At 50.0% G+C, this 13,844-nt stretch overlaps 1 protein-coding gene across 2 annotated transcripts in view; it reads left to right on the top strand.

Moving 5' to 3' along the window:
• The window catches only part of DAO (D-amino acid oxidase), a 15,873-nt gene extending 3,704 nt beyond the window's left edge, over positions 1-12,169 (top strand). The window contains exons 2-11 of one of the 2 annotated variants that reach the window (XM_006098322.2): positions 1,780-1,982; positions 3,037-3,151; positions 4,156-4,232; positions 4,889-4,954; positions 6,262-6,316; positions 7,533-7,637; positions 8,477-8,559; positions 9,941-10,058; positions 10,711-10,809; positions 11,944-12,169. In XM_006098322.2, the coding sequence (XP_006098384.1) occupies positions 1,789-1,982; positions 3,037-3,151; positions 4,156-4,232; positions 4,889-4,954; positions 6,262-6,316; positions 7,533-7,637; positions 8,477-8,559; positions 9,941-10,058; positions 10,711-10,809; positions 11,944-12,075 (1,044 nt within the window). In that variant the 5' untranslated portion in view covers positions 1,780-1,788 and the 3' untranslated portion in view covers positions 12,076-12,169. Of the gene's footprint in view, positions 1-1,774; positions 1,983-3,036; positions 3,152-4,155; positions 4,233-4,888; positions 4,955-6,261; positions 6,317-7,532; positions 7,638-8,476; positions 8,560-9,940; positions 10,059-10,710; positions 10,810-11,943 lie in introns of those variants that run through there. The other variant, XM_023762071.1, reaches the window with a different exon arrangement.
• Positions 12,170-13,844: the final 1,675 nt, after the last annotated feature.

The raw sequence follows: 13,844 nt of genomic DNA, 5'->3' as shown, positions 1-13,844 counted from the left end.
AAACTAGGCCATACTGAGAATGTCCTGCCGTTCAGGGCCACAGGCGGGGAGCCAAGGTCTGTGGGAGGAGAGTTGTGAGTAAAGAGGAGGGAAAGTTGAATTTGGCCCTTTCAGGCACAAACGTCCCCTTGTTCTGCCTCAGCAGGAGCCAGTAGAATATTTCCCTGCTGTGCAGGCCCAACCAGCTTCAAGGTCAAAAGCTGCTAGGCCTTCTAAAATTCTGAGGACCCAGGCAGCCCAGCACCCCAAGGCTTGGCCGTGAGGGGGTGCGCTGGAGGACCTGAGTTCTGAGGCCAGCCTTTGCAGCTGATTTGCTTACAGCTGCATCCACTAGCTGCCGGCCTGGCACGGCACACAGTAGGTGTGCAAAAAGTGCGCGTGAGTTTACTTGAAATGAAATCCCAGCAGCACCCCTTCCTGGCTCTGTGACCTCGGGGAAGTGACTTTAATCTCTCAGAGCCTCAGTTTCTTCATGTGGAAAGTGGAGCCAGTAACACTAGTCCCTACCTTAATAAGAATATTGGGAGACTTACAGGAAATGAAGCATGGGAAGCGTTTAGCGCTGAGGCCGGCACACAGTAGGTGCTCCGCGAATGTCAGTAAGTCACTTCTTTTGTACTAGACACTGGGTTAAACGTTTTTTGTTGTTTTTTTAAAAATATACTTTATTGATTTTTTACAGAGAGGAAGGGAGAGGCATAGAGAGTCAGAAACATGGATGAGAGAGAAACATCAATGAGTCGCCTCCTGCACACCCCCTTCTGGGGATGTGCCCGCAACCAAGGTACATGCCCTTGACCAGAATCGAACCCGGGACCTTTCAGTCTGCAGGCCAACGCTCTATCCACTGAGCCAAACCGGTTAGGGCAGGGTTAAACGTTTTACATGTGCCATCTTGGTAATCTTCCATCAACTCTTCGAGGCATGAGTTCATATCCCCATTTTCCAGAAGAAGAAATTGAGGCTTGGGAAGCGTCTTGCCCAAGGTCCATGGCCAGTAGGCAGCAGAACTGAGATTTGAGATTTGAAGCCAGAGCCCATAGTTATAACCATTTGACTCCCCAGCTTAGAGCTAGCTAGGAACTCTGCCTACGCCCTTCTAAATATGTTTTTATTGATTTCAGAGAGAGGAAGGGAGAGGGAGAGACGGATAGAAACATCAATGATGAAAATCATTGATCGGCTGCCTCCTGCATGCCCCACACTGGGGATCGAGCCCGCAACCTGGGCATGTGCCCAGACTGGGTATCAAATCTTGCCCTCCTGTTTCATGGGTTGATGCTCAACCACTGAGCCACACCCACCGGGGTTAGGCCCTTTTAATGTTCCCAGATGGATACAGTGCATTCGGGGAGGCTTCCCATAGGAAGTGGTATCACTTACCCGCTGTGTGACCTTGGGCTTTGCCTCTCCATGTCTGTTTCTCCCTTTGTCAGGGTCATGGTGAGGATTGAGTGTTACAAGGGTTTGGCAGTATCCACCACTCTCTAAGCCAGCGGTTCTCAACCTGTGGGTCGCGACCCCTTTGGCGGTCCAACGACCCTTTCACAGGGGTCGCCTAAGACCATCCTGCATATCAGATATTTACATGACGATTCATAACAGTAGCAACATTACAGTTATGAAGTAGCAATGAAAATAATTTTATGGTTGGGTCACAACATGAGGAACTGTATTTAAAGGGCCAGAAGGTTGAGAACCACTGCTCTAAGCCTTCCGTGGGGGGTGGTGATGGTGGTGATGGTGGTGATGGTGATGGTGATGGAGATGGTCCTGCAGGCTGGCACAATGCGCGTGGTGGTGATCGGAGCGGGCGTCATTGGGCTGTCCACCGCCCTCTGCATCCACGAGCGCTACCACTCGGTCCTGCAGTCGCTGGACTTGAAGATCTACGCAGACTGCTTCACCCCGCTCACCAACACCGACGTGGCTGCTGGCCTGTGGCAGCCCTACCTCTCCGACCCCGGCAGCCAGCAGGAGGCGTGAGTGAGGGTCCCAGAGGGTGGCCGGGCGGTCAGAGGAGCTGAGTCTCCGGAGGGGGCTGCCCCCTCTCAGGGTCCCTGTCACCAATGACAAGCCCATTGTGGAGGCTATGGCCTGGCATGATGTGAAGAAAATAATAAATATGAAGCCCCTTCTAGGTGCTAGTGACAGATGCTACACTTGGTCTCAGCAGTGATAGAGGTGACATGTGCCGGACCGATGGAGGCTTTGTCTCCATCCCTCCCCTAAACCAGGAGGTTGTCGATGCCAGATGAATTGGTAAATCAGGAATACTTCTGAGTCGATCAATGCTCAGGTTTAGCAAAGAAGTTGCAAAGGTCATGATGTGAGTTTTGAAACCCCCAGCTGATTCCACAAAGGACACCTCAGATGAATAACAGCTCAAACAGATGTTTTATTCCACCCACAAATTCCAAACCAATGTTCCTGATCAGTGGGTGACAGTTCAGGGATCGGGCTTCTTTCCAGCTCATGGCTCTGTCATTCTCCTCCGTGGCTTCCAACGTTGCCCTACACATGAGCCAGCAACCTGCACAAGGAGCATAGCATGAGGACTACGTGTGCACAGTTTCTGGGGTCTTTTGGCTAGAAGGCAGTCACATGGTCATGCCTAGCTGCAAAGGAGTCTGGGAAATGTAGTTGAGCTGTGAGCCCAGGGAGAAGAGGAAGCCTTTGGGAGTGCCAGCTGGTGTTTACAGTGGGGTGGAGCCGAGAGAGAGCTTGAACCCTGTGGCTCACAGTCTCCGGAGCAGGTCACAGCCTTCATTTAAACTTGGCAACTACGTGATCCTAAGTTGGAGGTAGGTTCCGAATGGTTGTGAGGGAGCATGCTCGGTTTCCCTCTTCTCTTTTCTATTGATGGGGACATATTGGAAAGCTTGGGGAAGAGGGGCTGCAGGAGTGGACCATGATGGATTTCTGGATTTGGACACCTCCCCACCAGCCTGACCACAGCCCTGGGCAAGCTGACCCTCAGAGCGGTCTTATCCAGCTCAGGGCATGACGTGATGAGACTCTGGTGGACCCTTCCAGGCATTGGAACCGGCAGACCTTCGACTACCTCCTGAGCCACGTCCATTCCCCCAACGCTGCAAACATGGGCCTGGCCCCGATCTCGGGCTACAACCTCTTCCATGAAGCTGTTCCGGTGAGTGAGGAGCCCTTGACCATGGGGCAGAGCCTTGATCACAGACCAGAGTCACGTTCTGTAGTGGTGGGCACTTGGTGCTGAGGCCAAAATACGTCCTGTGACCCTGCAGGTGGTCCCCAGGCTTTTCATCAAGATGGACTAAGACACTCATCATGGTGCACACTTCTAAAGCCCCTACTGTGTGCCAGGCCCTGTCCTAACTACTTTACAAATAGTGCCTCAATTAACTCTCACAATAATTGAGTGTTATTAGTATCTTCCTTTTGCAGATGAAATGGCGTACCTTACTTGAGCTCACAAAGCTTTAAAGTGGCAGAGCTGGGATTTGAACCCAGACAGTCTGTGACCGCATGGGGGATGTTCTCAGGTTGCTTGGAGAGGGTGATTTGGCTGGGTGCCCACAACCCCAAGCCAACTCTCCAAGGTTTAGTCAACATTTAACCCTGTGCTAAGAGCATTAGCCACAATATCTATTACCTTCCATGGGACCAAGAGTGTCTATTATCTCCATGATACAGACCAGAAAACTGAGTCTCAGAGAATTCAAGTGTTCAGGGGTGAGACTGAAATTTCCATTTATGTTGTCTGACCCCACGCTCACTCCTTGGGGACTTTCACTGCCTCCCCTTTTGTCCCCCATATTCCCAACCCTTACCCTATCACTCACCCCAAGTCTTACTCTTACCCTTAGTATAGCATAATGGTTAAGAATTTGGACACTGAAGCCAAACTGTGTGGGTTCAGATCTCAGCTCCACCATTTATTAATTGTGTGATCTTAGACAAGTCACTTAACCTCTCTAAGCCTCAATGGGCCCATCTATTAAATGGGGATAATAATAGGATCTACCTCAGTGGGTTGTTGTGAAGATTAAATGGAGTGGTATAAGTAAAATGCTTGGAACAGAGCCTTACACACAGTGAACATTACATAAAATTTTTTGTTACAGATACTCTTGACTTGCACCCATCCCTGTGTCCCCTCCTCTCCTTCTTCTGCAGGACCCTTCCTGGAAGGACATAGTTCTGGGATTTCGGAAGCTGACCCCCAGGGAGCTGGACATGTTCCCCGATTACAGGTAAGGTTACTGTCATGGGCAAAGGGAATGAGGCCCCACAATTCAGACAGACCCGTCCAGAAGGCAGCAGAAGATGGAGTCACCAAAGTTCCTGTCCCATCCTACGCCTAGACCCCTCAGAACTTGGTCTCCTGGTGCTCTGTTCAGCTCCTTCAGAGAAGAAACCCACCCAAACTGGGCCTTGGGCTAAGGAAGTGGGGGTTATGGAACCACAGATCTCAAGGCCAGAAGCTCCGTACCCTTTTAAAGAGGCTATGTGACAGCCAAGTGACCAAAATGGGATTCCAATGCAGTCTGTGTGACGCCAAACCCCTCTGTTCTTTTCCCTAAAGCCCAGTGTCTTTCCGGTCCTCTCCTCACCCACCCAATGCTTGAATCCCCTCTCCAAAGGCACATCCAGTCTCCACTTGCACATCCCCATGTCAGGGATGGCTTTGTCTGACAGAACAAATCTCCTTGCATTGAGCTAAAAACCACTTCCACTTGAACTTCTCCCAATAATGGTCCTGTCTCGACCCTTGGGCCTACACCAACACCACCTCCCTCCCACCGCCCCTCCAAAAACACACAACAACCACCCAACACTGCTCTCATCTCCATTGGATAGCCTTCTGATTCTGATCCTTTATTCCCACCTTTGCCTGCTGTGACTCTAGCTATGGCTGGTTCAACACAAGCCTGACTCTGGAGGGGAGGAGGTATCTGCAGTGGCTGACTGAAAGGTGAGATGTTCAACTTTAGCTTCAGGAAAGCACCTCCCAGGGACCAGGGTTGTAGTAGATGGTTGTTCATGGTATTCGTCCTTGTATCGACCAACCCCAAACATTAACCTTTAGGTGTGGTGGGAGTTAACCGCTGTGCAGGGGTTCCATCTGGCTGGGCAACTCTTTACATGTGATGTTTATTATCGACCTCACTAAAATCCATAACATTTGTGTAGTAGCTTTAAATGGATTCTCTTAAGTTTTCCAGGTCTATTTACATCGTCTACAAAACATACGTTGCCTTTTATTTTTATATCTCATCTTTTCTTTTCTTGTCTAACTGCTATGGCCAGTACCTCCAGAACAATGTAAATAATACAGGTGATAGTAGATGTCCCTGTCTTGTTCTTGATGTTGATAGGAATCTTGAAGTGTTCCACATTAGCAAACATTAGCTTGAGAGATACATTTGTATTTGTATCCACATGCCTTCACATTAAGAAAGATTCCATATATTTCCTACATATTACTACTTCATTATGATTTTTAAAAATATAGAATAGATGGTGGCTTTTATCAAGTGACCTGAGAAGTTTTTTAAAAACGTAGCTTTCAGGACCCTGCTTCATATCTACTGAATCAAAACCTCTGGGATGGGGCTCAGAAATTTGTATTTTAGGAAATTCCCTGGGTGATTCTAATGATCAGCCAAGTTTACGAACTATTGCGCTAAAACCCGGTTATTTCTTCTAACCTTGGGACACTTAACGACTCTGTCTAGGCTCTTCCTGGAACAAATGTTCCAAGTTTTTCTACCTTGAGGAAACTATGTAGATAAAATAGTCCTGAGGTTATGCTTCAGCCTTTATATAGTTTATTTTTTTTGTTCTTTTGATGTTTCTATTATATTTCTAATAGTGACAAATATTTTTCAGCTGAGAGATTTAGAGGGAGGGGTGAGTGTCCCTAGCCCCCCTCCCTCCGCATGCTCTGCTTCTGACAAAGGGGTGGCATTGGTCCAACCTTGTCCCCCCTCCCCCCTGCATTGAGTTTGAGCCCCAGTCCCGTCACTGACTCACAGTATGACCTTCAGCAAGGCCCTTCTCCTATCTCCATCTGCCCGATGAGGAGCTTGGACCGTCTCAGGTTTCCCAAGGGACATTTCATGGCCCCCTGGGGCACCAACCGGTTTGGCTGTACAGCCGTTTTCTCAAGGAGCACCCCACAGGACAGAGGATCTTTGGGACGTGTCCCCATGCCGTCCTTGTGGAGAGGTGGGAGAGAGGGTTGAGTAATGAGCTTTTCCATGTGTCTGATCATCCCAGGTTAACCGAGCGGGGAGTGAGGTTCTTCCAGCAGAAGGTGGAGTCTTTCGAGGAGGTGAGCTGCAGGGCTGGCAGGGCTGGGTTGGGGGGGGAGGAGAAGGGGGCGAGCCTTTGCTTCCTGTTGCTGAGTTGAGGGGCCTCCTCCTCAGTCTTCCAGGATCCCTTTTGAGGCCCATCCCAGACTCCAACCGTCTGTCAATCCCAGAAGGACTCGGGCATTTTGCCTTGATATTGGTGGCAGAAGTGAAGGGACAGGGGGACAATGGCGGCCAGGAGGGCTGATCTATATTAAAGCCCAGTATCAGCTGCTCCCCACCCCCAAGTTCCGGACACTTGGATTGCCTCCTACCGGCATCTGGGTTTTTGCTTCTGCAAAGTCACGGGCCCCAGCTGACTCACCGCCGGAGGAACACCACCACCAGTCATCATGACAGGAGCAGCTACCATCAGGCGCTGGCCTTGCCCCAGGAGCTTTGTTCTAGGACTTCACTCAATCCCGGCAGCTAGGGTAGTGCTTGGCTCATGGAAGGCGCTCAGTCCCCGCAGCTACTAGCATTCTATAGTAAGCATCGCTCTGCGCCCAGCCCTGATGGGCCCTTGGGAAATATAGCTGACTCAGACGCAGCCCTCATTCCCAAAGAGATGACAGTCCAGTGTAGCAAACACTAGCTCATGAACAGTAACAGTGCCCTGCGATGTGCATGCCCCAGGACTGACCTCTGAGGGGCCTCACGGGGGCGGGGCTGGGAGTCTGGGTGCCCATCAGGCTACATCCTGGACCTACCGAGTGTCCCACCCGTGCCCGGCACTAGGGGTTCCAACGTGCCTTCTGCAGATGTCTCGGCAGAGGAGAACGCAAGAGAATGAAAGGAAAGGGAGTCAGAAAGAGCACGAGAACGAGCTCCGCTTGCTTTCTGACTTCTGGAAGGTTCCAGAAAGGTCCCCCCTTTTCCACGGTACTCCTTTCTAAGCACGTTTACACCGAGAGCCACACTGGATCCTCACAGTGGCTTGCGAATGTGCATTACCAGCCCCATTTTATTGCCAAGGCAGCTGAGCCTAGAGGAGGTGACGGGACATTTCTGAGGCCACAGGGCAGGTCAAGGGCAGAGCAGACATTAGGAGCAGGCCCAGGAATTCCTCCTTGAGCCTCCGCTCTGCTGTGCCACAGGGAGCTGAGAGCTTTGAGGTGAAAGGAGGGTAGGAGAGGGGGCAGGGGTACCAGGATCCTTACCCCCTTCCACCCCACCTGCCCTGTTGGTTGCTGCCAGGTGGCAAGAGGAGGCGCTGATGTGATTATCAACTGCACCGGCGTGTGGGCCGGGGCGCTGCAGCCGGACCCGCTGCTGCAGCCAGGCCGGGGGCAGATCATTAAGGTGAGTGTGGAGGTGAGGGATGAGACCTCGGCCTTTGTTGTTAGGAAGATGGTAGCTGCCTGCTTATTTCATCTCCAAAGACAGAGGATGGGTCAGGGACATCTGCCAGAGGAATTGCATGTCGAAGAAGCAAGAGAGACCAACGCAACACGCCCCTCCCAAATGTTCTCTTTCGAGATTTCTTCTTAATAGCACAGCATGCGTGTCTATATACTCGTATATGCTTGTGCATATATGGGAGCTGCATATGTGTGCGAGCATGCCTATTATTATAACGAAAAGAGGACTTTGTTGTGTCCATCGCTGAATCCTCACCACAACCCTTTGAGATGGGGTCTATCATATCACCATCGCCGTCTCACAGATGGGGAAACTGAGGCACAGGGGAATTAAGGGACATGCACAAGTTCACGCAGTAGTAAGCGGTGGAACCGGGATCAGAACCCAGGCAGCTTGGAGTAAGAGCCTGGGTATAAGCATCAGTCCACACCACCTCTCACTGTGTACGTGTACATGTGCATGAGGCATGCCTGTTTGTGAATGTACACGTGTGCATTCGTAGGTGTGTAGGTGTGTAGGAATGGCGTGTGTGTGCATGTGTGTGTGTTTGCACATGCATGCTGGGCTCTTCTGTGGGTACGTGGGTGAAAACATGCGATGCTTCAGGGGGCAGGTTGGCTCTCAGTCAGGGTGCTCTTCCTGCAAGTGCGGGCAGCCTGGTGGCAGGGGGTCCTGGGAATTGTCCACTCTTATCAGAGCATGTGCTCTTGGAGGGGAGCAAGGCAGGGGGCCCGCTGATCCATCTCCCCTGAGGAGACTTCTCTGTCCTCTATCAACAGGTGGATGCCCCTTGGATGAAGCACTTCATCATCACCCATGACCTAGACAGAGGCATCTACAAGTCCCCGTACATCATCCCAGGGTAAAAAGCTGGCATCCTAGGCAGAAGAGGGGCCATCTGTATGCCCACCTTCAGCTCCCCAGGCCCCTTGCTTAGTCCCTTCAGCTTTTTTCTTCAAATGTTTTTTTTTAAGTGTGGTTGAGTCATTAAATGCCTGGGAGAGGGCAACAGAGATAGAAACACCAACCACTGAGCCACACACTGCCGGCCAGGCTTGAACATGCTTTCGGATGAGAGTGATGCTAGAGACAAAGGTGATGCTGGAGACAAGGACGTGATGGCAGTGACACTAGACGTGGTGTGAATGGCAACAGCAGGAAGGGTGGTGGGAATGGTGATTGGAGCTGATGGTGATATTAATGACAGAGGTGATGGTGTTAATGAATATGGTGGTGGTATTGATGCGATGACCACCATGTTGATAGTGAAATAGTGGCAGTAAAGATAGTCTTGCTATTGATGAGGAGATCAGTGTTAATGCTGGTGGTGGCTGGGAGTGGGGGGGATAGGCAGTGCTCTTGGAGATGACAGTAGCAATGATAACGGTAACAGAGTGGCAGAGATGACAGTCTCAGAGGCCATGTTAACTCTGTGGCTGTGCTGACGGTCTCAATGGCGATGGCGATGGTGAGCAGGAGATGACAATATCCATGGCTAATGACGGTGGTGGAAATGGTGACGGGATGGTGGTGACGACATCTCAATGGTAACAAGGAAGGAAGTAGTGCAGATGGTGCTGTTGATGGATATGACAATATTTTTTCCAGGTTTATTGAGATATAATTGACACATAACCCTGTGCTCATTTGAGATGCATAATATGATTTGATAGATGTATATATTATGAAATGATTACCACAATAAGGTTAGTTAACACATTCATTACCTCACATAATGACATTGTGTGTGGCGAGAACACTTAAAATCTACTCTCTTGTCTGGCCATGGTGGCTCAGTGGCTTGAGCGTCGTCCCAGAGGTCCCGGATTCGGTTCCCAGTCAGGGCACATACCCAGGTTGCATGCAGGAGGCAGCGATCAATGAGCCTCTGTCATCATTGATGTTTCTATCTCTCTCTACCTCTCCCTTCCTCTCTGAAATCAATAGAAAATATTTTTTTAAAAATCTATTCTCTTAGCAATTTTCAAGTATTCATACAGTACTGTTAACTATAGTTGCCATGCTGTACACATGAAGAGATGACAATAACGGTGATGGTGGAAGTGGTGGTTGATGGTGATGACCATGGCAATGGCCGTAGTGTTGGTGGTATTGTGAGCAGGGATGTTGATGGTAGCAGTGAGTTAGGTAGAGATGGTGGTAAGGGTTAGCGTGGTGATGACCCCCACTCATCTCAAAGGCTTCGTTTCCCTTCATCCTTGACCTTCCTTACTTTTCTGTAGGATCCAGGCAGTGACCCTTGGAGGCATCTTCCAGCTGGGGAACTGGAACGAGGTGAGCAATAGTGAAGACCACAACACCATCTGGGAAGGCTGCTGCAGACTGGAGCCCACGCTGAAGGTAAGGGGGAGAGGTATCCGGTCCCTAGACCAGGCTCCGGGCAGCTTGATCGTGAGGACATGTGAGGAGGGGAAGATTCCACCACGGGATAACTGGGCGAATTAATTCCAGCAAGGGCCTGTGGAATACACCCAAATTTGATAATGTCCGGGGAAGTCCTGCTATGGGCTGATGAAACATCTATGACCATGACTGAGACTGACTCTCTGTTAAGGTGACATCTTCAAAACATATTTGTTGCAGAAATTTCAGTTTTCTCATGTGCAATGACTGTTAGTGGCAATGACAACACTCATGGTGAAGAGGGTGTGATGAGCAGGTGGAGGTAGTGGTTGGTATTGATGGTGATGAACATGCTGAGGATGGTAATAAGGATGGTGATGAGGTGGTGACTGTTGACAATATCATGGTGGTGACTGGTGGTTGATAAAGATGGAGAAGCTGATAGAAGTGGTGGTAAGGAGTGATAGTAACGATGTTGGTGGCTGACAAAGGTGGTGATGATGGCAGTGGGGATGAATAAAACAGACAGTGATGGTGTCCAAGGTGGTGGTAATGATACCGAGGTCCCAAAAGTGAACTCTCTATCCCCTAAAAATGGCAGCAGAAAAAAAATAATCCGGAGATGAATTACTAACACTTTTCTTTCCAGGATGCCAAAATTGTTGCTGAATTGACTGGCTTCCGGCCAGTACGCCCCCAGATTCGGCTAGAGAGAGAACAGCTTTGCTTCGGGTCTTCAGACACAGAGGTACGCTTTCCTGGCATGGAAAGCAATGCCCTCCTCACTCCTAAGAGGGCCCTTGGCAGTGCTGGCTCATGTCCCCTCCTCTATAAACGAGGCGCCATGATGGTGAAGGACCCACTCCAGGTTACATAGAGGGCAGTGCCTTGGTTTTCTGGGACCTGTGGTCAAGCAGAAGGAAATGGGCACCTTATTGAACATCTGCTTTGTGCCCATGACACCAATGACCTTAGGGAATCTCCCCTCCAGCTCTTTGGGGTGGGGACTGTCCTCCCTGAGTTTCAGACGAGCAAACAGGGGCTCCAAGAGGTGGCGTCGCTCCCTAAATCAGACCCCTGGTGAGGGACAAGCTTGGGATGCCATCTGAATGTGACTCCAGCCCCCTTTCCCACGTGTCCATTTGCGGCTGCTCTGTTGTCTCTCTGGGGTCCCCTCTCATGTCCTCTCTCCCAGGGCAGGAACTGGGCTTATTGAAATGACGGGAGGTGCTGTCCTGGGCTGAAGGCACTGGCCTGAGTGGGTGGGGGTTGGGTTCCCATCAGGAAAGCAATCTTATCGAGGTCACCGTCCTTCCTTATCCCGGGAATGTGGGTACAATCGGGAGAGTCACGCATGGAGTTTTTAAGTCCCGGCTAACGGTTTGAGCTTTGAAAAGGGCCACAAGGTCTTGGCTCTGTCTCCAGGATGAATAAGCACGTTACCCAGACCCCGCTCCTAGGGTGCGCCTGGTTTTCTGTCCTCCCGACGTGGGTAGAAGAGTCGTCTATTCACACAGGAGGTTCAGCAATCCGGAGCAGGGTGGGAACGAGGAAGGTGATTTAGAGAACGTCAAACCATTTTGTGTGTGTGTGTGTGTGTGTGTGTGTGTGTGTGTGTGTAAACCTCTGACTTCAAGTTTTAGGTGATTCTGCATTTCCTGTGCTGAGTGTATAAAGCAGGTTCATCTCCTAAGTAGAAGAGGAGTCTAGGGTGTCAACCTCCAGTTCCCCAAACAACCCCTTCCTGCTGCTCCCGGAGACCCCACCCTCCCGCCAGGGTGCCCAGAAGAGTTTCCGTGTCCTCTGGCTTTGTCCAGGACTCTTCAGAAAGTTCCTGAATCTCTCAGGGCAGACCAGGCCATCTCCTCTCTTCCTCTCCCAGGTCATCCACAACTATGGCCATGGAGGCTACGGGCTCACCATCCACTGGGGCTGTGCCCTGGAGGCGGCCAAGCTCTTTGGCGAGGTCTTGGAAGAAAGGAAGTTGCTCAGGATGCCACCATCTCACCTCTGATGATGCCAATGACCACCGTCCCCCCCACAAGGACTTCCCGCTTTCCTCGGCCAACTAACTAATCAATGTGCTTCTCTCTAAGTCAGCGGTTCTCAACCTGTGGGTCGTGACCCCTTTGGCAGTCGAACGACCCTTTCACAGGGGTTGCCTAAGACCATCCTGCATATCAGATATTTATATTATGATTTATAATAGTAGCAACATTACAGTTATGAAGTAGCAACGAAAATAATTTTATGTTTGTGGGTCACAACATGAGGAACTGTATTTAAAGGGCCAGAAGGTTGAGAACCACTGTGTAAGTCATCACTTACCCCTGCCCCCCACCCCTGGCTCCTGTGGACAAGAAGCGTGAGGTGAGAGGGAATCACAGGGTCAATTCCTGGAGGTGAGTCCAGCCCCATCTGGGCGTGCTTTGACCTCTCTCTCTGGGCCTGACATTACTAAAGCTTACTCCACGAGTCCTCAGAAGAAAGGAAATCTCTGAAAATCAAAGAGGCGAGCAAGGAAATGAGGTAGTTGAGGTTCAGTAACTTGAGGACAAGTGGCATTAACGTATTAAAGGTTCTGAAAAGTCCTGCAGCGAAGACACCTATCTGATGTTGTCTTCCTAAACCTAGCTGGCTATGGAAACCTTTTGCCCCGCCCTAATGCCACAGAATGAACCGGAGGGAAGGCTGTAACAGATTTCACAGGAAGTTATATGTCGAACTGGAATACAGAGGAAGCAGAAGAGATGAGGCATGAAACTACCAACATATGATGCCTGTTTCACATCCAGGATCCCAAATGGCATCAGCGGCCCCCTGCGTGGCCCCAGGGACACCATGTAATCCTTGAGAAGGGGCCACGGGAAGGATCATCCCCCAAGGAACTCCTTCACAGAGAATAAACTCACCAAGCTCACTCCTTGTTTGCTCAGCATCTCTCTACCTTGTGGCTGGTACCCCCTGAGATGGCAAACAGGCTTCCAGAAGTTTCTGAAAGCCTTACATGAGCCTAGAAGCCACCTTGGCATCTTCATCCCTAATTATCTGCCTCAGTCTCTTAAGTTGAATTTTCATCTGTCTGGTTTTGTTGTTTGTTTTTTTTAAAAAGACCGGAGCCTAGAAGTCTTCATGCATCTGGGATCAGTGGCACCCTGTGTGCTGAGAAGAGGTCTCTACTGGCCCACACCACGCTATGTCCATGCCATTACTATTTCTTCCTGAATTATTTCACCAGATGGTTTTTTTTGCATTTCTGGGTCTTTTGCGTTTCCATATAAATTTTACAACCAACTTGCCAATTTCTGCATGAAACGCCAGCTGGGGTTTTGATAGGGATTGTGTGGAATTTATAGATCAATTTGGGGGAGTATTGATTGACATCTTAACAATTTTAAGTCTGCTGAGCCGTGAGCCTGGTATGCCTCTCCATTTATTTAGACCTTCCACTTCTTCCAGCGATGCTTGGTACTTTGTAAAAACCTTGCACTCCTTTTGTTCAGTGTATTCCCATGAGTTTTGTTTTTTTTTGATGCTATTGTGAGTGGAATTGTTCTCTTACTGATGACTCTAGAAAGCGCTCTGTTCTCTGGCATGGTGGGAGTAGAGGCATTTGAAGTAGGTCCTCATCAAATATTCTTGACGAACCGGGAAGGATTATAGGTGAGGTACATTCAAATGTCAAAGAATCAGAATACAGTAAAGCACCACCCGTGGCTCACATCTGGCTGAAACCACTGAGTTTCCGAGGAGCAGAAGGGGCCTCGGAACCTTCTAGAGCTT

This window comes from Myotis lucifugus, unplaced genomic scaffold, assembly GCF_000147115.1.
Source record: "Myotis lucifugus unplaced genomic scaffold, Myoluc2.0 scaffold_229, whole genome shotgun sequence".
NCBI classification, from domain to species: Eukaryota; Metazoa; Chordata; class Mammalia; order Chiroptera; family Vespertilionidae; genus Myotis; species Myotis lucifugus.
The sequence above is the reverse complement of the archived record's forward strand: the minus strand, read 5'-3'. Positions and strand labels throughout refer to the sequence as shown.